The sequence below is a fragment of the Ailuropoda melanoleuca genome, chromosome 14, assembly GCF_002007445.2.
Source record: "Ailuropoda melanoleuca isolate Jingjing chromosome 14, ASM200744v2, whole genome shotgun sequence".
Taxonomy (NCBI): Eukaryota; Metazoa; Chordata; class Mammalia; order Carnivora; family Ursidae; genus Ailuropoda; species Ailuropoda melanoleuca.
In genome coordinates, this window is record NC_048231.1 from 60,650,188 (window position 1) to 60,676,764 (window position 26,577).

Here is a 26,577-nt window from a genome sequence, read left to right on the forward strand (position 1 = left end):
GGGGCTTGAACCCAGGCAGTGTGGGGGCAGAACCCTCAGCCCTAGGGCAGCTCTGTCTCACCTCGCAGAAACAGCTCCTGGCCAGTCACAACTGCAGGCCGCACAGGGTACCATGCAATTCTTGTGCGTTAACTCGTTGAATCCTCACGGTGCTTTCCACTGTTCCGGCCTGGCCCTGACGAAGGGCCGAGCCACACTTTTCCTCACTGACCAGAACCAAAATGTAACCGTTTGTTTCTACTGAGTTAACAGTAACTAACTTAAAAGTGGACAGGAAAAAAAACCGTTTTCTAGAACATTCTTGGCTCTAATAGATAATGTACTTATTAATATGTATTTATATAATATTTATGGTATATTAATTTGTTACTACACTTCCTATTCCCCACGTATTACCGTAGAAGGAAGGTGGGGAGCAACTCTAGGTATCGTACACTGTCCCTGTACGTTTTGAGGACACTGGCCATTCTCCTGTCAACACTATTATGTTCATTTTTAAAGCTGAGAATGCTGAATCATGGAGAAAGGAAGTCGATTCTCTCAGCTTCACAAAATAAGTAGTGTTATAGAAATCCCACGGGAGCAGACACCCATAAAATACACACTCGTTTATGGGTGAGAAGCAGCTGACGGTGCAGAGAGTTTTAGCTCCAACTCTCAGACAAGCCTGGTCTGGTACATCTCTTCCTTTTTTGTACCCCAAATCAGGTTTAACATTTCTACACCTGCTTTCCGAGGCTGCATGAGAAATCTGAAGAAAACCAGCGGTGTTGTTAGATTGAATGACACTGTGGGAGTCACAAAAAAATGCTCAGAAGACTGGAAGGTAAGAATTCAAAACCTTGCAGCAAGTGCTACTCCCCAGCCAACCCATCTTGTATTCATTTACAGATCATCTTCTGAGCGTTTCTGGTAGCACACAGTATTATGGGGAGCTGGTTCATTTCTACTTCCCACAAATTTGCAAGACACAGAACCCTTTCGGGTTTGCATATTACATTTGTAGGAAAGGAAGGAGTACCGACTCAACACAGAAAAACTTAGCTGACTGGTAAATTATCATGCAGAAAAGCAAACTGTGTTTCTTCCTAAGGCCACAGAAACCACATTGATCAGCTCAGGTGAAGTGATACCGGATAAGATCCTTGATTCCAGCCATCACATCATTCCAATGCCAGTAATTTATTCCATGTTTGCATTTCAGCTCGTGCGCTCTGCCTCATTCTCCAGGGGTGGACAATTGAGGTTCACCAATTTGGACCTCCCTTTGCCCAACGAATTCCAGGCCTCCTTTGGGTTTCAGACCTTTCAACCCAGTGGCATATTATTTAATCTCCAGGCACAGGTATGAATTCTTGCATGAATACTGAATGAGACTTAAACCTGACTCAAAGTTTGATGTCAAAAACAATGGAGAGATTTTGAAGGTAAACCAGTCAGGCATTTTATCCATCATCACACGGTAAATGACATTGTCTATTTCAACCACGGAGGTTATTCTTTATCCTGGGGCAAGTCCTAAAAGAAATAAGGCTAAGAAAGTACATTAGAGTTTACAAAGTTGAATTCATATGTATTCATGGACTCACTTTCATTCTTCTTGGGTTTATTTCAGGAGTCAAGGTAAATTATAACTGCAGCCTAAAGTTTTAGATCTAAGAAAAAAAAATCCAAACGTATCCCCACTATTCCTTTTTGATTCCACAAAAGATAGCTCTTCAGATTCCTTTTTTGCAGCAGTAGCTGGTTGGACAATTTTTATTCTCAGGAATGAGAGAAAATAAAGTCCTTGGCTCTTTGTTCATGTACAACAGAGCGACAAGAAGGCACGCTCTATAGCTTCCTAGAGTTTCACTTGTGCGGTTATGTAGGTGTAGGGGTCAACGAGTATTTAGAAATCCCCTTGTGGAATGAGGGGGATTTTAAACTAGAAGTAGAAGTAGGGTACTGACATTCTTGGATTTGTTTCTTCAGCATTGCCAGCCCAACAGATCTTTAGTATTTGTTGAAAGAAAGAGTGGTAGCCGACTCCGTGGCAATGTCATATTAGAAGGCCCTGTCTCTCTTGATATATATTTGCTCATCAGCCTTTAGAGATCTTAAAACAAACAAACAAACAAAACTACCCCCTGAAGAAGCACGTGCCAGCATTTTGACTGCAAGAGTGCCCTTTAAATCAAAGTAGGATGTTTCCACTCGACTCTTTTGACCTAGTGCTTGCTTCCCCTGCCAAGGGTGGGGACATGGAGTACACGACATATGAAATGGTCAAAAGCTGGCAGAAGAGTTGACTTAGCAAAAGAGGGGATCACTCCTAGACAATGGAGGGATCCTAGAAATATCCCAGGAACACTGTCCTCAACTTCATAATGGCTTAGCTAAGACATACACATAAATTGGCATTCCTTTATCCAATTCATAATGAATATTGCCAACTGAAAGAAATCAAAATGAAACTGACAGGGGCTACAACCACACTACTGTAAAAATTGTTTTATTTATTTTTAAAAAGGTTTATTATTTGAGAGAAAGGGAACTTGAGCAGGGGAGCATCTGCAGAGGGAGAAGAAGAGAGAGAATCCCCACGCAGACTCCCTGGTGAGTGCAGAACGAGATGCGGGGCTCACTCCCAAGACCCTGAGATCACGACCTGAGCTGAAATCAAGAGTTAACCACTTAACCGACTGAGCCACTCAGGTGCCCCTATAAAAATTGTTTTAGACCGGAAGTTCACTGAATGATCACATCTTGTTGAAAATAGCAAAAATTGTACTGGGTAGAAAAAAATAAACAAAATTAAAATGACAATTGCAAAAACTACACATATTGTTTTTATTAAAAATTGACAGACTCGAATCATCGTGCCAAAATTTAGATCTGCAGAGTTTGACATTAGAAAATTGAACTTCCTAGGAATTATGACCAGAAAATAAAAAATTCATAATGACTAAAGAGAAGATGTCACTGCTATAATCATATATTTTTAAAAAGGGATGAATTAAGTCTTCATTACACAATTGATTCAGAAAAGAATTGATCCTGATGAAAATAACTTCAGCAGACTGGTTTAACAGTTTTGTATAATTGATGGAGAAGTTAAATTGGTTTATAGAAGAAAAAAAAGAAGGGGGCGCCTGGATGGCTCATTCGGTTAAGTGCCTGCCTTTGGCTCAGGTCACGATCTGAGGATCCTGGGATTGAGCCCTGTGTTGGGCTCTCTGCTCAGTGGGGAGTCTGCTTCTCCCTCTGCCTCTGCCCACTGCTCTGCCTGCTTGTGCTTTCTCTCTCTCTCTCTGTCAAATAAATAAAATCTTTTTTAAAAAATTGGTTTATGGAGTAGGTCCGTAAGATGCTTTCAACAGATTCATCAGTGTTGAAATAATTTGTGTAAGACTTTTATATTCATAAACACAGAGTCAGAATATTAAAAAATAATCTTTAGATTGAAATAGTGAAGTCAAAACATTCAGGTCAAAACATCCTGTCTTATCCCTGGTGTTGACCGTAACTTCAGAATTGATACCGTCATAATCTTTCAGTGGAAATTAATGACATTGATGGGTATGTTCTGTGATGGTTTCAGACACGGAACCTGCAGGTCACCCTGGAAGATGGTCACATTGAACTGAACACCAGGGATAGCAACAGCCCGATTTTTAGATCTCCGCAGACATACATGGATGGTTCCCTGCATTATGTATCTGTAATAAGTGACAACTCTGGGTGAGTGTGATGGCACTTTCGCCAGAGCTCTAAAACTTTTATTTAGCTTAATGGAATTTTCTAGTATCTTTTTGGAGAAGTATGTGTCCTTGATGCTAACACTATTTTACTAGTAAGTCTTAGCCTTCTTCCTGGTTCTGTATCAATGTCCTTGTTAAAAAAAAAAAAAAATCAGCCAAAAGGAGGTTGGGTAAACAAACTGTGGTCTATTCAGAATGTGGGAATGAGACCAGAGTAATGAGCACAGGTCTACATTAAAGGTCTACGACTGTATAGAACGACGTGGATGAACCTCGCAGCGTCCTGCCGAGTGAAAGAGGTCACACATAATAGAATTTATCTCCATGATTTCATTTATATAAAATTCAAAAAGAGGCAAAATTAATTTATTTTATCCGAATTCAGGATTCGGGGGTTATATCCTCAGACGGGGAGAAGGGAGCACGAGGCAGGGTTCCTGGGTGCTGGTCGGTTCTTCTTTGGCTGGGGGCTGATGTCGCTGTGTTCACACTGGAAAAAATTCACTGAGCACACAGGATATGTGCACTTTCTGTACATATAGGATACTTTAATAAAAATAAAAAAGAAATACATGGAAAAAATTTTAAATGCTCTTTAAAAATAAATCTAGTTTAACGAGTTACTTTAGGTTGAAGATAAGGAGTCTGAATTGAAGAGCCTAAGCTGGCCACACGGTGGGAAACTTTTCTTCCCTGCCATTCTCACTCTTGTTTTGCCTTCCTCCTCTTCCAGACTCCGGCTGCTCATTGACGACCAGACTCTGAAAAGTAACCAAAGGCTACAAGACTTGTCGGGTTCCCAGCATCCCCTGTATCTGGGCGGGAGTCACTTTGAGGGTTGTATCAGCAACGTTTTCATCCGGAGGTGCGTGCCCTCTTCTGGGTGTGTGGCTGATGAGCGTGGCCTGCCTCCGGGGAGGGCATCTCCTTGCTCTGGTGGTGGAGCTGGATTTGTCACCATGTGCTGCACGAGGCAGTCATTCCTCCAACCTCCAAATGCCTTCTTAGACAAGATACACACATTAGAAACAAACCACCTCCCACAAACACGCGCCTGGGCCCAGCCTCCTTTTGTAGGAGCAGGTGTGGCACATAACCTTGGGAAAGGTCTAGTGAAAGTGAACTTTCAGATTATGTCCCTGAAGATTTCCCATACTGAAATTTTACATCATTTTAATCAAGGTCATGCGGTTTGATTTCTTGCAGCAAGATCAACCCTTCTGCAAACTCACCTCTAAGGTTTCCTGATGTTCACCATCATTCTAGGCCAGCCCCCACTCCTCTCCTCTCTGCATAGTTCATCTTCACGTTTCTAAGTGACACCTGTTCCAAAGAAAGCACCCTCATACTCTGGCTTTGCCCCAGCCCTAACCATTCAAGTCAATGAAATTTCTCAAGCCTTTCTGCCGGCAAGGCACAGTGCTGGATATTTTAGGGAATGCAGAAGTGGGTCACAGCACATCACCCTCGTCTCTGAGCCCGGTGTCTCCTCTAGACATAATGTGCAGGTGGGAGATGAAAGTTCATCTAAAGTGTGACAGCAACGATGTGTAGTTTCAAAGCAAGCTCTCTCTGCCAGTGCATCTTCCTTGAGATTTCAGAGCTGGACAGTGGTTTTCTTTTCCGCTCTCATTCCAGTCAATCAGAGAGTCCTGCAGTCCTGGACTTGGCCAGTAAAACTTTCAAGAGAGACGTGTCCCTGGGAGGCTGCAGTCTAAACCCACCACCTTTCCTCCTGTTGCTTAGAGGTTCTATGAAGTTTAACAAATCCTACACTTTCAATATCAACCAGGTAAGTATAGCCAACACTGGCTTTGCTTCTCCCCCGGGGATTCTCAGAAGTGAATCCTACCTCATGTGAGATGTTGGGCAAGGGGTGGGAGCGGAGGGAGGGGTATAGATCACCTGATCCTTTAGTCGTGGGTGCCTCCAGGAAGTGGGATTGTTGTGTCAGCAACAGTTGGATCATACCAAAATGTGGAAAAGGGTTCCTCTCATTTACTTTGTATCTCGGTGAAAATTCGGCAGTTTTTGCAGACAGAACAAATTGAATCTTGGGTTTCTCAAGTCCCATAGATGATGCCTTGTTCTTTTGACACTTCTGTTGTGTCTCCAATAGGTACGATGAGTTTCTCTAGAATGCAAGAGTCAGGCCCCTTCCCCTCCCCACAGATACCCCTCCACCCTGCCTCTTGTGACAAATGTGTGCGCGCACCCAGGCCTTGCCAAGACCAGTGTGGTTTGACCTTGACCGCACATTAGAAACAGCTGGGGAGCTTTTAAAATCCTAATGCTCCGGTTGCATCCCACCCAATTAGGTCAGATGCTCTTGAGGTGGGTCCAAGAGGCAGGAGTTTGTAAAGCTTCCAGGGGATTCTAATGTGCAGCATTAAGAAAGCCTGAAAGGAAGTCCAATTTCTGATTTGGAGGAGCAGAAGCATCATAATGAATTGGACACAGGGTTAGGACTTAAAGAATTCCTTGCTGTGCCGCAGGTCAACAGTCTGACCTCCCCATGTCTGGAGGTTACAATTAAAAGGATTAATGGATAACGCTGAGCACCTCGTCTGTGCCAGCCATCGCGCTAAGCTCTTTAAGTGGCTTTTCTTCCTAAATCTGCAAGTAACCTTGTGTGGGAAGTCTTATTATTATCCTTCTACACTTCCATATCACCATACTAAAGTGATAGTACCAAGCGAGTGTATGACTAGCCACATGCAGTGTAGAAAGGTAAGCAATTTGCCCAAGCTCCCGCACATAGAAGGTGGAGTTGGAATTCAAAACCAGACAGCCCCCTCCCATAGCCTGTGCCCCCTTAAAGGAAATGCGCTTCTGTTCAGCACACTTTTCACTCACTGTCAACCCCATGCCACTTGCCTGCCAATATTTCCCTGCAGCACAGTGATTCAGAGGAGTTGAATAGATAGCACATGATCAGAAATGTCCCATGCTATTGAGAAGAAATATAGTTCATGGAGGGTAGTCTTTTTTCTGTTATGAGAAGAATATCTTTAGGACGGCTCCATCAGGAATGGAATCACGTATTCACTTTTTTCATTGGAAGGCTGAAAGTTATGGAGAGACTAAATTAACAGAGCGATGGTAGAGATGGAGAGAAGGAAATGGATTCAAAGCTATTTAGAAGATAGAATGTACAGGACCCAGATAATAACTGAATGTGGGTGGCAAGGGAGAGGCAGGAGTTAATATAATTCCGAGGCATCTAGTCCAGGTTATTGGATGGACGGAGGTGCCGTTGATGGAGCTAGGAGAAGGACGAGTATTTGGAGGAAGAGACTGAGTGGAGTGTGTTTTATACTGAGTGACAGGTGCCCGCAGGACATCTACAGGGAGAAAGCTGGCAGAGGACCGCCAGGGGTCTCTGAGTGGGCCTTAGCGGATGGTGGGGGTGGGGGCTGGAGCTATCGATGTGGGAGCCGCCAGTGAACACACTGTTCTGTGCAAGCCCCCAGATTGTGGAATAAGACATTTAATTGTGCCCCTGTTCTGTGCAAGCCCCCAGATTAGGTGGAATAAGACATTAATTCTGCCCCCAAAAGCTCACTGACAGAAAGGAGACAGCAATGATCTGTGGTTAAGGACTAGACTTTGGGGTCAGACTTACTGGGTTTGCGTCAGGCTTGATCACTTACTAGGTTTGTGACCTTGAGTGATTATATAACCTCTCTGTGGGTCTATTCCCTGCAACATAATGAGGATATATAAAGTAATATCTCACAGTGGTGTTGTGAGAGTCAAATGAGGTAATAAACACAAAACATGTAGCAAAGTGCCTGGCACACGGTAAGCATCAGCTGTGATCATTATACACACTAATAACCTAAGTGAAAGGTACAAAACATGCAACAGGCCTAGCGTAGCAGGGATTTTCCTGCCCCAGAGATCAGGAGGTGACACACAAGCTGGGTCTGGAAGATGGGTTGGGTTTAGACAAGTGAGTGTCACTGCTGCGTGAGCAGAAGCCCGAAGCCCAGAGGCAGGCTGTGGGCGTGACTCAGGTACAAGACCCTTCCCATACATTCTCTCTGATCTTCGCTAGTCTCTTTCAGTTCTCACCACACCCCTCTGAGAGCAGAATAAACTACCAACTCTATAGGTCAGGGAACTGAGTCTCAACTTAAAAACAAAAACACACACACAGCATCTTGCCCAAGAGCACCTGGTCAGTAAATAGACTCAGAATTCAAACTTAGGGCTGTAGATCTCAAAGAATAGTCTCTTCGGACCACATCCTGTAGCCTCTATAGGCTTGGAGAGCTTGGTGAACAGGGGAAATTGGGTGGAGAAAGGAGAGTGACGGAGGTAAGCTCAGAATTCCAAGTTTAGGGGTAACTGGGTGGCTCAGGTCATGATCCCAGCATTCTGGGATTGAGCCCCGCCCGCATCGGGCTCCCTGCTCAGCGGGAAGCCTGTTTCTCCCTCTCCCACTCCCCCTGCTTGTGGTCCCTCTCTCGCTGCCTCTCTCTCTGTCAAATAAATAAATAAAATCTTAAAAAAAAAAAAAAAGAAGTATTCCACATTTGAGCCACATCAGGCGTAGGATGGCCTGACGTAATTTTGACATTTTCCTATAGTCAGCATGAAACAGTTGCAAGTACTGCTTTAAGCCATGTTTAAATAAACTGGCAGGAGCCTGTGACGTGGTTTGGTGAGGGAGAGTTCTAGAGACAAGGAGTCAGACTGCCAAAGTACTGCAACAGTCCAGGCAAGAGAGTCAGGAGCCCGACTTTCAGGGCAGAGGGACTAGGACTGAAAAGGAAGGAGTGGCAGTGTCACAGAGATGAAGTAGGACATGGAAGCTAAACTCAGGGAAGAGGCAAGGGAAGTGGGTGTCCACGAGGGCCAGGATGTAGGGCCTGGATGCCTTGAAGAGGTGGGGCCTCTATGAGAAGGAAGAGCTGGTGACAAAAGGTATTTATGAAAACTGTTCATCTTGATGTTACTGCTCTTGATATACAAGGAAGAATCTTTCCGGAAGGGGGTGAGGCCCCCCTGCTGAGAACCCCAGGCAAGAAGCTCCACTAGGATCCACGTTTGGCTGGATTTGAAGTGGTTTTAAGCAATTCATTTAACTTTCTGGCGGGCATGATTGCGCTTCTCCACTCAGCAATGTGTAAGCACAGAACGTTTTAAATAACTGGTATCAGGTTTCCATTCTGAGCACTCTGTCCAGGAATCGGGTCCGGCAGGAAAACCTGATCTTGAAGGAATTTAAAGTTGGGAAGCCTTTAGCTATTAGCTGCAAGTGTAAAAAGGCTTAAACAATAAGAGGATCTATAAAGTCACATAATGGACAGTTCGGGGACAGGTAGGCTTAAGGCCTGGCCCGTCTCAGCTCAGCTCAGCTCCACCCTGCGTAGTTCGGGGCTTCTCATACTCACGGGATAACGCCCAGCACCGGATCCACAGACCAGCTCGGCTTTATTAGTAAAGAAATATGACTCAGAGGCCCCGCCCCCTATATCCCCCCAGGCTCATTGGCCAAGAGCGAGGTCACATGTTCATCCCTCAACCAATCCCCGGCACAGCAAATCCTTGCCCTTCCCTTTGACAGATAAGAGATCCCAGCAGAGCTCTGAGTCTTGCAGGAGTCAGGGACACAGGATCAAAATCTGGGCTCTGCCTAGGCGAGCAAAAGGGAGGAACGGCTGGAGAGTCTCAAGTTTCTACCAATTTTTCCAGTCCCGCCTGACATTTATTACCGTTGTTTTTCAGCATTAAAACTTTGTTCTGTTCAAAAGCTCAATGCATCGTCTAGCTCAGGACACAGTTCTGTGTATGGATCAATTCTGATTAAAGTGGAGACAGGCCGTAGTCCCCCGCAAACACACACGCACCTGCCCTGCCATACACACACCTTCCGGTTCCTGGTCTCTGTTTTTGCAATGCCCTGCTGCAGAAACCCAAGCGAATGGCTCCAGCAGAGGGGCGGCCTGGCAGCCAGCCTGGCAACTCTGCGGCCCGCTGACTGGCTGTGCAGGCCTCGTGCTGCTGGCCCAACGCTGGCTCTCTCGAGGAACACTACGATTATTACACAGCTCCACGGAGGGGAGGGGCTCTGGGTACCCACTGGCCCCAGGTGTGGCAGCTGTCAGGAAAGAGAGCAGACTTGTGTTGAGGATGGGAAGAACGTGCATCCTCCCCAAGGATGAATTCATCTCTATTGAATTAATTTCCTAGGATCAAAGTAAAAACGGAGCAAGGCACTTAGCAAGATAAGTATTCTTTACTCTTTCCCCTGATAATGAGCCGTCCTAAGTTTTTGCTTCTCTGCCTTCCAGCCATTGCAGGACACACCAGTGGCCTCCCCACGGAGCATGGAGATATGGCGAGAGGCCCAGTCCTGCCTACCACCTCCCCGGGCCCAGGCCAGTCACGGAGCCCTCAGGTTTGGGGACAGGCCCACCAGCTACCTGCTATTCACGATTCCCCAGGAGCTGATGAAACCCAGGTATTTTGAATATTCCTGCCTCCACACCGACTTAGAACCTGACTCTGCAATTGTACCCCAGAGCCGGTCAGCCGGCAGGACACCATGCACCTGTCAGTAATGAAGTGGCAACAATACTTCTGTGGAAGGAGGTGCTGGCCTGCACAGGACACAGCAACTGACGGCCCAAGCGTGCTCCATCCTGCAGCTGGAAGGCTGCTCAGGGGCTGGAACAATCCGCTCGGCTCTGGGGTAGAATTGACGGCGTTCTAAAAATACGACTGATATTTCCTTTCAAAGCTGCTATTTATTTCTATGATAAATCACCTTTCTTCTCTACATTCTATAGTCAGAGAAAAATAATTCTTGTAAGTAGACTCAGTGCCAGATAGATCATTTTTAGAGAGCACTTTTGGGCTTCTTGTGCTAACAAGTTGCATCTCTTCTGGGAAGGAGGAGTGAACAGAGATATTAATTAAGTCAGGAAAAAAAGTAGGAAAACAAGGCTTGTCATTTTCATGTGATTTGGAGACATAAATAACAAGGTGCCAAAATGCCTTTATGATTTATGTACAGAAGCAGAATTTCCCAGGGGTCAAAATGGTCTGGTTTTAAGACCGAGCTTTCAATCCCCACTCTGCCACTTGCTGGCTGTGTGACCTCAGGCCATTTGCCAGTTGGGTCTTCTGGGATGCAGATGTCAAGATGGCATTAGATGTTGCAAGAGATGGATTGTTCCTGTGGGAGATAGAGGTGGAGGGAGCAGGGGCTGGTGGGAGGAGCCTTCTGCTGAGACAGGGGCCCAACACCTGTGAACAATGGGGCCGCAGCCAGCAAAGGTCACCCCTTAGAAGAGTCTGGTGTTGGGTATAAATGGCCTGGCTCTAGTTTTGCTGTTGAGCTCAGTCCTTGGGTGGGGATCACCCATTTGCCACCACAGATCTGAGGGCATGGGGGCTGGGGGCTGCCACCCACGGTGCCCCTGCAGCCAGTTCATTCCAAGGGGGTTTGGAGGAGCAAGTCGATGGACACTGTAAGCTGTTGCTCAACTTTTCTAAACCTCAGCTTTTTCTCCATGAACTTGGCATCATCAGTGTTTTCACAAGTTGCTACATCTCTTTGAACCTCAGTTTTCTCATCAGTGAAATGGAGCTGATAATGCTTTCCTTGCAGGGAGGGGATGTAGTAGCTTGCAAGGAGCTGGCCCTCGGAGGCCCATTAATAAGCCAAGTGCATGATTCACAGGCCGATGTGAAGGCTGGAAAAGGGAAGGGTGGAGTTCAGAAGGAGAGCCCTAGGGCAGCCGCTCCCCGTCTCCGTTTGCACCACGGAAAGGCTGGGGATCCCTGATTTGCCAACTGAGACTGAGAAGTGAGGTCCCACTCCGTTATTAACCCTTCCCGGGGCTACCTCTCTGGAGGAAGTCCACTCCCCATCACTGTGCTCTTGGTCAAGCTGACCTTAGGGACAGCAGTGTCTGTGCAGAGGCTGCCCGGCCTCCCCGCCCTCCTGCCCTCCCCCCTCCCTGCAAAGCCCCTTCCTGTCTCGCATCTCATCTCAGAGCACACTCAATGTGGCGAGTTCTCTGGCTTCTTCTGATGATTCAACCCCAGCACCTTCCCTTGCAACACTAAAGTATATGTAACAAATGGGAAAAGGAACATTTTAACGGGGAAGTGGTAAAAAGTAGTCATTAGTAGATATAATTTTTGAAGTCTCAAATATTGTAGCCATCAGAGTGTATTTTCAGGATAACGCAAGTCCAGAATATGGGCTATTCCATTTTCTCATTCTAATTTCTATTCTAGCAATTCGTTGCCTCTCCTTTAAAATGCTGCACCACTATTTTATCCTCTTGATGAATGTATAAAAATGCCACTTCGCTCTCTGCCTTAGTCTCCTCTCCACCAGCAATGAAGAGTCAGAGCTGCGGTATCATACGCTGGGATTTGAATCTACTGGTGTCTTTTTTGGGTGTTAGTCAGTTAGCCTTTTATGAAAGAAAGCTGCTGTAAGAAGTAACTCTGGAAAGCAAATGTCAAGCCTGATAACCAAGCCCACATATGTAAAGTACTTTAATTCTGTAGCAAGTTCGAATATCCTCCTTAAATTGGCTAACCCTCACTCTGCAAACCTCCGCACGCAGCTACACCAAGGGAAATACTGAGCGGTGTCACCATCTGGTTGGTTTAATTCAACAAATATAGATTTCCCTTTCGTTTTGAAGAACATCACCCTCGAGGAAACTCCCTAATCTAAAAAATTCAAGTACCTCAGTGTTTGCTCAGGCTCACAGTATTAAAAAGCAAGGAGAAGTAACGGTGTCATTTTCTCTTCCACTTCCTGATTCCGCCTCTAAGTTTTCCATTTACCATTTAATTCAACTATTCAGTTAACTGTTTCATTCAACTCGACTATTTGTCGAGTGCCTGCTGTGTGTGAGGCACCCACTGGGGCTACAACTTTAAGCAGGAGAGACCTAGGTTCTGCCTTCCATCACCCAAGGAGTGGGGATGACAGCCTACTGATACCTGGATTCCCCACCAGCTTTGCACACTGCCCTTTCAGGCACCGTCAGTGCACCTGTGCGCTGGACACAGCTCAAGAGTGAAACGTCCATCGCTGCATTCCCAGGGCTCACCGCAGTGCCTTACACATGCTACACACTCATTAAATATTAGTTGGATGCATGGGTGGGTGGGTCAATGAGTGAATGTAAGTTCTCGTGCAAAGTAAATCTGGCTTAGCCAGGTGTGCATACGATATGTAACCACCATGCAAAGGAGTATTAACTTCTATTTTCTTCTTTTGCTGCGTGATGCTTGCTTAATTCCTGTGCCATCGTAGGTGGGGTCTTACGGTCCCAGAAACATAAAAGCAGGTGGGAGAGGGTGGATCTGTACTTTTATGCCTCTGGGTTAAATATGTCTTACAGAAAAAGATGCTTATCTGATGCGTAAATCACATCCTTGTTATTCCAGTTCCCCCCCCACACACACACTTCCCCTTACAACTCTCCTCTCCTTGCGTGTACACAAAATCGAATGCTTATTCACTGGGTTAAAAAGGCACAGGCCCCTAGGTGAAATGAGCCAGTAGTCACAGACAGGTGAGTACTATTTAATTCCATTTATATGAGGGACCTAGAGTAATCGAATTCAGAGAGAAAGGAAGGAGAATGGTGGTCCCCAGGGGCTCGGGGCACAGGGAATGCAGAGATGGTGTTTGATGCGTACGGAGTTTCCACTTTGCAAGGTGCAGAGTCCTGGAGACTGGATGCACAGCAATGTGAGTGTACTTAACCCCACTGTACGCTTGAAAAAGGTTGAAATGGCAAATTTTATGTTATGTATATACTTTGCCATGATTTTTTTAAAACGTAGGTCCTTCTAAAACAGTGAGGCGCCTTCTTTCATGCCGTGTGCTGGGATTTACAGCAGCAGCTAGGCTTGACAGAGCTTCCTCATTATTCCCCCCAGTAGTGTAAGAAAATCATATGCAAAACTTTTAATAGCTGGACGCTAGCAGCTTTTAAAAATTCCCAAAGAGATAGGTCATTTAATCAGCACATGCCTTAGTTGATTCATCTGAATAATGGGGGTTGGGTGTTTGCACCTCACCCTCTCTTCCGGCTTCAGGGACTCAGACAAACACTAAAAACACTAAAACCCTCTCTTTTCCTTCTTTGCCTGTTGCTTTTTCCTGACAGGTTACGGTTTGCTGTGGACATGCAGACGGCTTCCTCCAGAGGGCTTGTGTTCTACACGGGCACGAAGAACTCCTATATGGCTCTTTATGTCTCAAAGGGACGGCTGGTCTTCACCTTGGGGGCAGATGGGAAGAAGCTGAAACTCAAAAGCAAGGAGAAGTACAGTGATGGGCAGTGGCACACGGTAAGAGCCGGGCTGCGGGAAGCTCCCACGGCCGCAGAATTCCCTGCCGAGTAGCCTAGAGAGGCGTCTCGGCGTCCTGCCAGCCCCAGAGCTCAGCACTGACAGAGCCTGTGTGCTCAGAGGCACCGAGCACCCTAGCACCTGGGCAGTGGAGACTGCTACGCACACCGTGCAAGGATGTCATGCGTCCCTGCCTCAGTGCCAAGCTGGGCTCTAGTCACTTCTTCTTCAGTCCCCGCCATACCTCCCTGAGCTCTGTCCCCTCCCCCTCCCACCCCTGCTTCCTGGACCATTTATTTCTCTCTGTCAAGACAATGTCCAGGTCTCCAGCGGGGAGGGCCCCTCTCTGAGCCCAAAATGCCTTCTGCCTAACACAAGCTTAAGGATCCACACCCCTCACTTTCCAGATCCTCCCTGAGGGCATCCCAGATTTCGAGAGATGACAGGATAAGAAAGGATAAGAGCTGGGATTCAAGGGAGAGGCAGGGCCCAGATCATACAAGCATTGAAGGCCAAGGTGAGGACTCAGATTTTATTCTGAGTGTCTCTGATGCTTCCGAAGAATCTTCAACTAAATAAGGAGCATTGCGTGAGCAGACGGATATTTTCAAAGCTGTCTGTAGTTGAAGAGATGAAATGGGGTAAGAGTGGCCAGATGGACGCCACCGCCTTTGCTTCAAGAAGACTCGGGGAGCATGGACAGAAGTACACTGTCAGGCATGTGCTCCCCAAACTGAGAGGGCTTGCTGAGGGATCACATGTAGAGCATGAGAGAAAGAGAAGTCCATATCAAGTCCTGTGATTTGGGGCCAGCAATTGGGAGGATAGAGGGGCTGCTACGGAGATGCAGAAAATGGGGAGGAGGGGTGTGTGGCCGGGGAAGGGGCAGTTCAGAGCCAGCAAAGAGCCAGGGTTCTACTGTGAGCATCCTAGGGTTGAGTTGCCTCTCAGACATTCAAGCCCACCATTCTAGATAGTAAAGGCCAGAGGTCGCAGCTGGGAGTACAAGTTGGGGAGTCATTAGTGAACAGTCTCATAGCTGTGAGATGGCCGAGTTCACCCTAGAACCCAGGGATCTTGACTTTTAGCAAAGAGTTGAAAATGTGTGCTCCCTTGTTAGTAAAGTAGCAGCCCCTGGCCCCTTGCTCCAGGAGCCCTGCCGAAGGACTTTTGTTTTTATTTTTTTAACATTTTATCCATTTATATGAGAGAGAACGTGAGGGGGGTGAGAAGAAGAGGGGCAGGGAGAGGGGGAGCCTATAGTGGGGCTCGATCCCAGGACCCTGAGATCATGACCTGAGCTGAAACCCAGAGTCCAGCACTCAACCAACGGAGGCACCCAGGCACACCGAGGAATCCTTCTTTCAAAGCTCACTTTTCTAGCTTACTCTATTCAATATCTAACATAATCTCTCAAAATGGTGATGATGATGACAATACTAGGGAGAGAAATTTCTGATTTTTCTAAAGCTCCTTGAAGAAACAGAAAAACATTGTTTTAAAAAATGTCCTATGACCAGTAATAAAATGCATCACCAATTATCAAAGGTTAAAAAATGGTTAACATATTTTCTTTACTCTTAAGGTGGTGTTTGGGCAAGATGGAGAGAAGGGACACTTGATTGTGGATGGTCTGAGGGTCCGGGAGGGAAGTTTGCCTGGAAATTCTACCATCAACCTCAGAGCACCAGTTTACCTGGGATCGTCTCCCTCAGGGAAGCCAAAGGTAAATAGTTACGCTTCACCAACACACGAAAAGATGTTCAGTATCACTAATAATGAGGGAAATGCAAATCAAAAGCGCAATGAGATATCACCTCACCCCTGTCAGAATGGCTATTATCAAAAGGACAGGAAATAATGAGTGTTGGCGAAGATGTGGGGAAAAGGGAACCATTGTGCCCTGCTGGTGGGAATGTAAATTGGTGCAGCCACTGTGGAAAACAGTATGGAGGTTCCTCAGAAAAAATAAGAGTAAGAATTCCGTACAATCCGGTAATTCCACTGCTGAGTATTTACCCAAAGAAAGTGAAGAAAGACACTAATTCCAGAAGATATATACACCCCTATGTTTATTGTAGCACTATTCACAATAGCCAAGATATGAAAGCAACCCAAGTGTCCACTGATAGATGAATGGATAAAGAAGATATGATACACACACACTCACACACACACACACACACACACACACACACACACAGAGGAATATTACTCAGCCATAAAAAAGAATGAAATCTTGCCATTCATGACAACAGAGCTCGACCTAGAGGATATTTTGTCAAATGAAATAAGTCAGACAAATATGATTTCACTTCCATGTAGAATCTAAAAAACAAAACATGTGAACAAACAAGCAAAAAAGAAATTGACTCATAAATGCAGAGAACAAAGTGGTGGTTGGCAGAAGGGGAGGTGGGGGATGGGTCAAATAGGATAAAGGGATTAAAAGATACAAACTTCCAGTTGTAACATAAATAAGCTATGGGGATGAAAAGTACAGCGTCAGGTACATGGTCAATAATATTGTACCGACTTTGTAGGGTGATGGATGGTAACTGCACTTGGCATGGTGAGCACTTGGTGCAAAAAAATAGTTACGCTTTAGAACCGTATGTAAAAATAATTCACCTTATAATATAATAACGAAGGTGGTCAAAAGGTACAAACTTCCAGTTATAAAATAATTAAGTCCTGGGGATAACATGGTGATCATAGTTAATAATACTGTATTATATATTTGAAAGTTGCTAAGAAAATAAATCATAAAAGTTCTCATCACAAGAAGAAAAAGGTTTGTAACAATGTGTACTGATGGATGTTAACTAGACTTGTTGTGGTAATCATACCACTATATACATATATATGTCATATATGTATGTATATATATATAGAGAGAGAATCACTATGCTGTACATCTGAAAATAATGTTATATTTCAATTATATCTCAATCAAAAACATTTTAATATATAATCCTTATATATAATTATATAAGATATAAGATATTCAAGAATCTCAAAATAAATAATTTTTTAAATACCTAATTAAAGTCCTGAAGCCCAAAGAAAATATTCCCCATTCCCAACCCTTCACTTTTAAGGTTCAGCTTGACACGCAGGCCTGAAGGAGTGAGTCTAGGGCTTCTCCATGGCTTTATAGACATGAATCTGCTGGATTCTCTTCCAGGGAATGCAGAGACGTAGGTTTTAGGTTGTAGATGGAGATTTTTGATTAAGATAATATTTTCTAAGCTTTAGTAATTTGTGTTGCCTTCAGCATCTTTGCCAAACGCAGGTAAAAAAATTACTTAATAGCTTGCTCTTGGTCAACTCACTGCTTAAGGTTTTCTGTTTTGGTTTGGTTTGTTTTTTTGCATGCACTTGTGGGGGGAGGGGCAGAGAGAGGATCTTCGGCTGGCCCCACACTCAGCACAGAGCCAGAGGCAGGGCTCGATCTCACAAACCTGAGATCATGACCTGAGCCGAAATCAAGAGTGGGACACTTAATCAACTGAGCCGTCCAGGTGCCCCAAATCTAAGTTTATTTTTAAAAGATGTTTTTGTCTCCCCATACATGGAAACCCAGTATTTTTTACCATAAAGAGTAGGTAACCAGAAATATAAATGTCTGGAAACAAAGTAGTGTTATTAAAGTCTGGCCAGATAGTGTGGCCTTCCTCCCTTCATTAGGAGAAAAAAGAGTTTGACAAGTGATCGATGTATCTTACATAGTTATAAGTGGCATTTAAGAAATATTAACCAAAACTACAATGTGTTCCTTGTCTTATTCAGAAAGTTAGGGAAGTGAGAAAGGACTAACTTTAGTAAGTGAATATGTGTTTTAATGTTATTTGGTGTCTGAAATAAAATTGTCTCAAGAACCAAACTTAGGAAAACTTTGGGCTAAGGGAAAGTAACAAGTCCATCTGTCCCCAAAAGGCAGGGATGTGTGCTGCATTTGTCAAGTGCAAAGGTTTTGGTATGGCCATGGCTCCGAGGCTGAGCTCCGAGAGGGCCCTGTCCCTCCTCTCTCCTCTGACGCCAGCAGAGCCCCCATCACACCTGCATTACTTGGGGCACCAACACACTGTCTCTCTTCTCCCTGATCTGCCTTTTGCTCCCACACAGTGAAGTAAGATGGGCCTGTCGACAGTCACCTGAATGTGCTGCCCCACACTCAGCCACTCTTGCTGCTTGCTTCGGGGCTGCTGGCCCATTCTGCTGTGATGTTTGCTTGCAGTGTGGGAGGAAGGGCCAAGACTCAAATCTGGGCCTGGAAACGGACATAATTAGAAGAGGAGATTTCAGCCAACTTGGATTCTAGGCAGTCAGGCTGACCTAGCCTCGGCCACCATGTCTCAGCCTGGGCATAGGCTCAGCCTGGCCCACTTGAGTGTTGCACTGGGGTTTGGGCCAAAGCCACAGCAAGTCATAAAGTATTGTTTTGCTTTATTTTATATTATACATATAATATACATATATATTTATAATATACACTATTGTTATATATCATCAGTATATATTAATACTGCACACAATAATATCTATGTATTATACACAATGAATATTATATAATGTGTAATCGATATGTGATATGTTGTGTAATACACATATAATAGGTAACATTAATTGCCAAGGAGAATCCTCAATGTTAATGTCTGCTTTTCTGTACCTCTGTACCTATTTCCGTCTCAGAGAAATCACAGGATGGGGTCAAGAGCACAATACGGGAATTCTTTTGACCTGGATAGGTCACACTCAGCATCCTAGTATACGGGACAACCCGCAGATACTCCATCTCTCCCTTAGCAGACCAAGTTTCTTTCTGCAGCATTCCTCCCACTTGAGGGTGCAAACCACGGGCTACTGTCCTCCAGATCCTTTCAGAAGGCAGGCAACTTCCAATCCACTTCCGCCTCTGAATTCCGAAATCTGCAGTCGGCCGTTAGGGATCCCGTGTTAGGGGATGACCTTCCCTGGAGAGTCTGAGCCTGGTTTCAGATACAGGCTCTTCATTGTGTCAGACGGTAAATCTTAAGAAACAAAAAATGTCGTCGCAGGTCCAGTTGGTAGTTTATTGTTGATACTGACACCAGATGCGTGCCTAATATCACCACGTCTTGAAATGATCACATGCTGCATCTGTTGTGTAGGGTTCCAGGGTCCTAAAAGCATTTATCCTGGAAGGGAGTTTAAGGATTTTATTCAGTGATTCTTCTTTTTTTTTAATGAAAATTTCTTAAAAGTTACAGTCTTTCTCCCCAGAAAAATGCCAATACAGAGAACATCTGGTATATAATTTAAGGGATCTCAGAATCCCCAGAGATGCTTCCTTGGGCCCCAAGTGAGGAGCCCTTATTCCAGGCCCCCTTTAGGGGCTCTACGTGTGCCCCCGGGGCTGTGCATCCTGTCTTATTTTAACTCCACAGCGTTCGTGATGTGTTTTTGCTGCACTGAGCCCAACAATGTAGGAAGCTTTTTTACACTTCATTATTTTTGGAATGTTTTGGCCTCTTTTTCAGTCAGCTGCCCTGCATTAAGCAATCACATTGGCTCATGAAACCTTAGAAGTGGTGTGTACCTGCAAAGAGACGGTGAGATGGGTACACCGTAAGGCGGAAATTTCCCGTTGCAGCCCCATCTGTGAGGACCAGGGTGGGGTCACTGACCAGCACTGGCCTGCAGCCCCCACTGCCCCTGCCCCCTGCACACACACCACTTGGTCTGGTGGTCCCCTCCAACCTCAGCCACCCACCGGACATCTGGTATACAGGTTTTTCTTGGCAGTGTGGGCAGGGAGCCAAATGCAACCATCAGGCGCACCTGACTCGGGCAGGATGATGACTCTCCCCACCTGCCCCCTTCTGCAGACAATTGCCCTGCCCTTGACCTTGGCTGCCCCTGTGTGTCTGGGAGGTGTGGCTTAAGGAAGCTTGCTTTCTCTTCTGCTTGGTTGCAGAGCCTCCCCCAAAACAGCTTCGTGGGATGCCTGAGGAACTTTCAGTTGGATCGGAAACCCCTGGACACCCCTTCTGTGAGCGTTGGTGTGTCCGCCTGCTTGGGTGGCTCTTTGGAGAAAGGCATTTATTTCTCCCAGGAAGGAGGTCATGTCATCCTAGGTAAGGGGCAGTTTGGAAGAGTTTATGTCTTTGAGTCTGAAGAACCCCATCATTTTTCTTGAATTATGATCTCTTAACTATTTTTTTTTCTTTTGAAAGCTAACTCTGTGCTGTTGGGGCCCGAATTTAAGCTGGTCTTCAGCATTCGCCCAAGAAGCCTCACTGGCGTCCTAATACACGTCGGGAGCCAGCCGGGGAGACACTTAAGTGTTTACATGGAGGCTGGAAAGGTGCGTACGGTTTGATGACAGGGCCTATGGGTTTCCGTTAGAGCCATCTTCATTTCCGGAGACCACAGTAGGTGGCGTTGTGAGGGAGTGGGATCCCATCTTGTTTTAAGAGACCTGATTTCAGGGCTAACTTAGTGTTTCCCTTTAGTAAGTCAGTTGGTCATCGTGTTTCCTGTTCGTCATCTTTAAAATTGGGAAAATTCAAACAAGATGGGCTGAATTCCACCTGTACCACTTAGTTATATTGGCCCTAGGGAAGCTACTTAACTTACTTCACACTCACTTTCTTTTTTTTTTTTTTTTTAAAGATTTTATTTATTTATTTGACAGAGATAGAGACAGCCAGCGAGAGAGGGAACACAAGCAGGGGGAGTGGGAGAGGAAGAAGCAGGCCCAGCAGAGGAGCCTGATGTGGGGCTCGATCCCATAATGCCGGGATCACACCCTGAGCCAAAGGCAGACACTTAACTGCTGTGCCACCCAGGCGCCCCCACACTCACTTTCTTTATCTTTAAAATGTGGATAATAATGCTTATATCTTAGGGCTTTTGACAAGAGAATAGAAACTGTCATATCCTCAACAAATGTTCATTTTTCTCTCCTCCCCTTCACCCTCATCACATCTGTACTTTTATTCATAAGGGCAGCACCAAGAGTCATGGCACAGATGTTCTCAACAGCTGTCTACACCATGTCGTGCCCAGGGCCATGGCCTGGTGTCCACTGAGTCACTTTCAGATTTCCCTTATGGTCCCTAGGCCACCCACCAGCGTCTCCGGTCCCTGCGCCAGGTTGGCCCCCTGGTCTGTCCCCCAGGCCTGCCCCCCAGGCTTCCTCTGGCTTGCCATGGAATCGTCTTTCAGTGTAGGCTTCTGCGGCAGCATCCTGCCCATCCCTCATGGGCCTGGTCAATACCCTATGCTCACCACCAAGTTCTATCTCTTTCAAGAACTCTTTTAAAAACCAGATCCAGGGGGCGCCTGGGTAGCGCAGTCGTTAAGCGTCTGCCTTCGGCTCAGGGCATGATCCCGGCGTTCTGGGATCGAGCCCCACATCAGGCTCCTCCGCTATGAGCCTGCTTCTTCCTCTCCCACTCCCCCTGCTTGTGTTCCCTCTCTCGCTGGCTGTCTCTCTGTCAAATAAATAAATAAATCTTTAAAAAAACAAAAAAACCAGATCCTTCCAGGAAGGCCTCAAGGCAAAGAGCCAATCATGATAACGTTAAAGAGCAACAATTCAACTGAGCGAACTTGAAGACCTCGCTGAGGTTATTAACCGAGTCATGAATCAGGCAGCGTACCATCCAGCCAGTAGAAGAGCTCTGAGGAGTTGTACAAAATGGAGGGTTTTTATAGGAATGAGGGTGGGGCAAGGAAGTCATTAGCAAAGGACAAGAAAGGATTCTTCCAGGCAAGGTCACCTTCCATTAGGGGAGGGGCAAGGGGTCTTAGTAGGTGGACTACCTCACCTAACTTTCAGGGGGGGATGGCGAGGGGGTGGGGATAGAGAAGGCCCATGTGACAGATTACAACGTCATGGGTGCTGTTCAGAAAATTCCTGACTGATTATTACTAAGATGACATTTCTGGGGGAGGTTGAAACATCACTTAGGTTAGGTATTCGGCACTGGTTTGGTGACTTGCCTTCGTGGCTCCATTTTGGGCCTGTGTTTTTCCATTTAGCCATAATATGCCGTTTTCCTTCACCTCTACCCTTCCACAGCTTATTAACTGTGAGGGGAAAACTCCCAGAAGAAGATAAAATAGCCCAAACTCCTAAAACACTTTGTATCTGAGATGCAGCCTTGAAGTCTGAGCAAGGCTTCAGATAGGCCAGAGGCACAAGCCCTTGCTGGCCCTGAGAGAACGCTGGCTTTTCAGAGGAGGGGGAGGGGCTCCAGGAGGGCTTCTGGAGAGGAAATAATCACACATACAAAAATCGGGACCCGATGACCTTCATAACGGCAGTGACACTGTTTAGCTGGAAAATGGCCTGAGAATCGGCCGCACTGTCTAGCTACATGCAAATTAAATGCAAATTAGTTACCAGCTCGCTTGTTTTCATCCTCGCATTCGTTCACCTTGCTTCAGCCCTTGGCCCTGGCCCAGAGAGTGGGAACGCGGGACTCCACACGCTAGCACGAGTGCCTGACCCCTGACGCGAGCCCAGTACAAATGCAGTCAGTGAGCGTGCTGAATTCCCTGAGCAAGAGCCGTGTGTAAGGCGTGCATTCATGGACTTATTATAATTGTCCGGGCCTTGCAGCAGGGTGTACGCCTTCCAGATTTCACATCCTTCTAAACAGAGCCACTGTCACATTTCAATAGCTGAGGAGGCTGTTCGGTGCTCACCAGTGCCCTTCGAGTAGAGCCGGACAGAGGAGGGGTTTGGGTTGGGAGGGCCCTGGGTTTGCAGCTGGCTTGCCTGCCTGGGAGGGAGGCAGTGGAGAGATTCATGCCCCTGTGTGATCACCTGGTGTGGGAGGGGCTTACGTCTACAGGGCTTCGGGGCTGGCGGGCGGCAGGGGCTGCAAAGGGAAGAAGCCAGGGAAGTGGGCTCCACCAGCCCTTCTTTTTTTTATAATTTTTTTTTATTGTATTATGTTAGTCACCGTACAGTACATCCCCGGTTTTTGATGTAGTGTTCCATGATTCATTACTTGCGTATAACACCCAGTGCACCATGCAATACGTGCCCTCCTTAATACCCATCACGGGCCTATCCCTTCTGAAGGCAATAGGAAAATGCATGTGTGTTCCAGGTCACGGCCTCTGTGGACAGTGAGGCAGGGGGGATCTTGACATCGGTCACACCAAAGCAGTCTCTGTGTGATGGACGGTGGCACTCAGTGACAGGTATGATGTCTGGCGGCCTATTGTTCACACGCTGAAACGGTCTCCCTTTCCATCTGGACTTGAATGTCCCAAAGGCAGTCTCAGCTCCTGAATCCATTGGTGCCTGACCAGGCTCAGCGCCCCACCCCCAGGGTAACAATGGTGAGAACGCGCCCGTACTCAACCCCAGCTCCATTGATGTCCTCCATCGCCTACAGAGAATTTCTTTTCCTTTTTTTTTCTCTTTCTTTCTTTCTTTCTTTCTTTCTTTCTTTCTTTCTCTCTCTCTTTCTTTTCTTTCTTTCTTTCTTTCTTTCTTCCTTTTTTTTTTTTTAGCTCAGAAAACTGATAAGCTCTGTTTGTTTTCAAGGCAGTGTAACAGTATGATTTAAATTTTGGCTCTGAAATCAAAAAGAACAAAGATCAAATCTCAGTTCCAGCCCCTACCTAACTGACCTTGGGCAAGCCACTTAATTGCTCTTTATCTTACGTTTCCTCCTCTGCACAATGCAGGGAAAAGTAGGTCCCCCTCCCAGGGGAAAGTCAAATGGGATAATGTATATAAATTGCACAACAGTGTCCACTATGTAGTAAGTGCCCAGTAAGTATTTGCTCTTTCTGTTGTTCAAGTTCATTGTTGGGCTGTTTTTTTCAGCCACCATTGAGTACCACTGCGATCGGTGTAGACACACCGCTGGGTGGAGAACAGGCACAGCCTCCCCAAAGCCAGTCTGCTGTTTTATGAATAACCTGTGCGCAGTAGTTTGGAAATCCATTACCCATATTGGCTAAAATGCCTTTTGTGAAAAAGCTAGTCTCTTCCTGTCTAATTGGAATGCTAATGCTATGGTAATTAGTTATGATTGTTAGCATTGGAGGAATTTTATTTGGAGGGTCAAAAGTGACTCAGTTTTCAGAAGTCAGTGTCTCCCTGGAAAGAAGCTAAGATCTCGTGAAATAAACCTGGCCTCTAGAGACGGGGGTCGGAATTCCAACTCGTTCAACTTATAACCAAGCCGTCTTGTCGGGCTCCTCAGTGTTTCAGAGTCAGGGTCTCTTCTCTGGGGAGGAAGAGTGATCATATCTTCCTCACAGATTCATTTTAAGGATTAAATCTTGTGATGTATGTGGAATGCCTAAATGCCACTTGGCGTTGAGAAATTAGCTGAATTTGAGACTAGGTTGGCTGAATTCCTACCAACAGTGCTCCCACGGGAATGAGTTGACCAGAAGCCCATGGTGGCACGGTTGCATGGACATTAAACATCGGGCAGGGCTCTCCTTGGGTGACTGACCTGACCAGCTTCCTTTGCCCCCAGTCACCATGAAACAACACGTCCTGCACCTGGAACTGGATGCAGAGAATAGCTACACAGCTGGACGGCTCCCCTTCCCACTGGCCAGCACTCACGAGCCACTACACATTGGAGGTATCCCAGGTAACTCTCGTCTTGGCTCCGTGGGTTATTAGCTGGGCTGCGGTTGGCTGGATGGTGGAGAGAGTGAGGCCCTTTGCTCCAACACATGGGAAAACCCAACTGCAAGCAACGGGCACATTGTATAGCCCAGGCCACATTACTGCTGCTGCTTCTGTCCCAAGCCTATCATGTAGAAGCCCCTCTTATGGGGCTGCATTACCCTACAAGCCCGATAGCAGCAAGGAATCAGGAAAGGGGCTGAGAAACGGGTCTCTCCTCTCCAGGTGTTTAGCTTTACTGGTGAGTTATTAAGCTTTGGGGGGCCAGAATGGGAGGATCAAGCAGGTTCTGGAATTTTGCCTGGAAGGAGCCTTGTCATACTTCCTTGTTTTATGTTCCTCCAAATAGTTTGCGGCTCTTCCATGACCCACAAAAAGCACTAGAGTTCGGAGTTAATATCTATCGATTTGGGCTGTGGAATCGGCTTCTTCGAAGAACTTGAACAGTAGCCTTGTTGCTGATTCATCACAGCAGGCAGGGGTGTTGGGTGCCAGCTCAAAGGAGGTGGCCATCGGGTAGCCCGAGACTCTCGGACGCTTGAGGTCTAAGACTGTTTTTTAAATTGGGTACGTTCACTTGACAGTATGAATTACCCACTGAATGCCTCTCCTTTTCTCTCGAAGCCGGTTTGAAGACGCTGAGGCTCCCTGCATGGAAATCATTTTTCGGCTGTCTGAAGGACATTCAAGTCAACCACGATCCTATCCCTGTCACTGAAGCCGCGGACATCCAGGGCACTGTCAGTCTGAGTGGCTGTCCTGACCACTAACTCAAACCCAACGCACGGCAAGGGAAGCCCCCTCCAAAAGCACGGTGACCCAACACACCTCCCTCTCTCCCCGCAAGGTCCTTCTTGACTGAAGACACCATCTAGATGGGGTTAATAGCAATCTCATTTTGAATTCTGACCACACATACTCATCATTTTGGCACTCAGCGCTACGTGTGTATTTTATATAAAAATCCCGTTTCTTGAAGATGAACAAATTGTTACACGCTTTTGGTAATCTCCTTTTCCACTAAAAATGAAACGTCTTTTAAAGAACATTATTTTCCACCTGTTAAAAAAATAAATATCTTTCAAAGCACTTTAAAAACACAAAAGTTGTACATGTGTTAAGGGGTTATAATGTATGCGGTTAAACAAAGGCGGTGTACTCTTTAAATGATGATGTTAGCGTCACACCAGTGGCTTGATGGGCATTGTTAATCGTACTGACTCCTCAGCACGTGGTCGGCGTGCTACCTACAACACAGTTTTCTGCAGATAATCATTAAGCACATACCGGCGAGGTACTGTGTGTGCTCGATGTTGGACATGAAATCAGACATAAGAAAATTCCTGCCCTGAAGGAATATGCAGTCCAACTGGGGAGACACACAATATTCATAATAGTAAATAACTAAGCGAATTAATGAACTTCTATTTCCCATTGGTTTCCCACGTACAGTCCGCTACCAACCAAGTCTTGATTGTGATTATCAATTCCTTGAGGGCAAAGACCGTCTAGAAGGGGAGCTGAGGTGGATATAGATCCTGTAATTAAAGCTTTGCGTGGCAAGCTAACAGAAGTTGACAAAGGAGGAATTGCTTCTGGTTTTATCTACAAAATAATGAGCCATGTACTAGACCAATATTATTACCCAGCACCACCCTTCCTCACGAAGAAGACTATGTATTTTTGTGTCTTCTACATGTTATTCGTCCCTCAGAAGAAAAATAACAAATAATCCTAAAATTTGGACATAGTAATCCTACATAGTATCCTCATTGCTCCCTGGCCTCCCCCTCTGAAATGGAGCCACACTCCTTTCAACCCAGTGCGCTT

General features: G+C 45.9%; 1 protein-coding gene across 3 annotated transcripts in view; it reads left to right on the forward strand.

The window, feature by feature from the left end:
• LAMA3 (laminin subunit alpha 3) overlaps nucleotides 1–25,825 on the forward strand; it is a 254,194-nt gene extending 228,369 nt beyond the window's left edge. For 2 of the 3 annotated variants that reach the window (XM_034642115.1, XM_019796476.2), the window contains 13 exons: nucleotides 709–826; nucleotides 1,205–1,345; nucleotides 3,584–3,723; nucleotides 4,477–4,608; nucleotides 5,382–5,535; nucleotides 10,046–10,215; nucleotides 13,904–14,087; nucleotides 15,673–15,813; nucleotides 20,047–20,206; nucleotides 20,306–20,436; nucleotides 23,198–23,291; nucleotides 24,590–24,709; nucleotides 25,372–25,517. In XM_034642115.1, the coding sequence (XP_034498006.1) occupies nucleotides 709–826; nucleotides 1,205–1,345; nucleotides 3,584–3,723; nucleotides 4,477–4,608; nucleotides 5,382–5,535; nucleotides 10,046–10,215; nucleotides 13,904–14,087; nucleotides 15,673–15,813; nucleotides 20,047–20,206; nucleotides 20,306–20,436; nucleotides 23,198–23,291; nucleotides 24,590–24,709; nucleotides 25,372–25,517 (1,831 nt within the window). Of the gene's footprint in view, nucleotides 1–708; nucleotides 827–1,204; nucleotides 1,346–3,583; nucleotides 3,724–4,476; nucleotides 4,609–5,381; nucleotides 5,536–10,045; nucleotides 10,216–13,903; nucleotides 14,088–15,672; nucleotides 15,814–20,046; nucleotides 20,207–20,305; nucleotides 20,437–23,197; nucleotides 23,292–24,589; nucleotides 24,710–25,371 lie in introns of all 3 variants that reach the window. The other variant, XM_034642116.1, reaches the window with a different exon arrangement.
• Nucleotides 25,826–26,577: the final 752 nt, after the last annotated feature.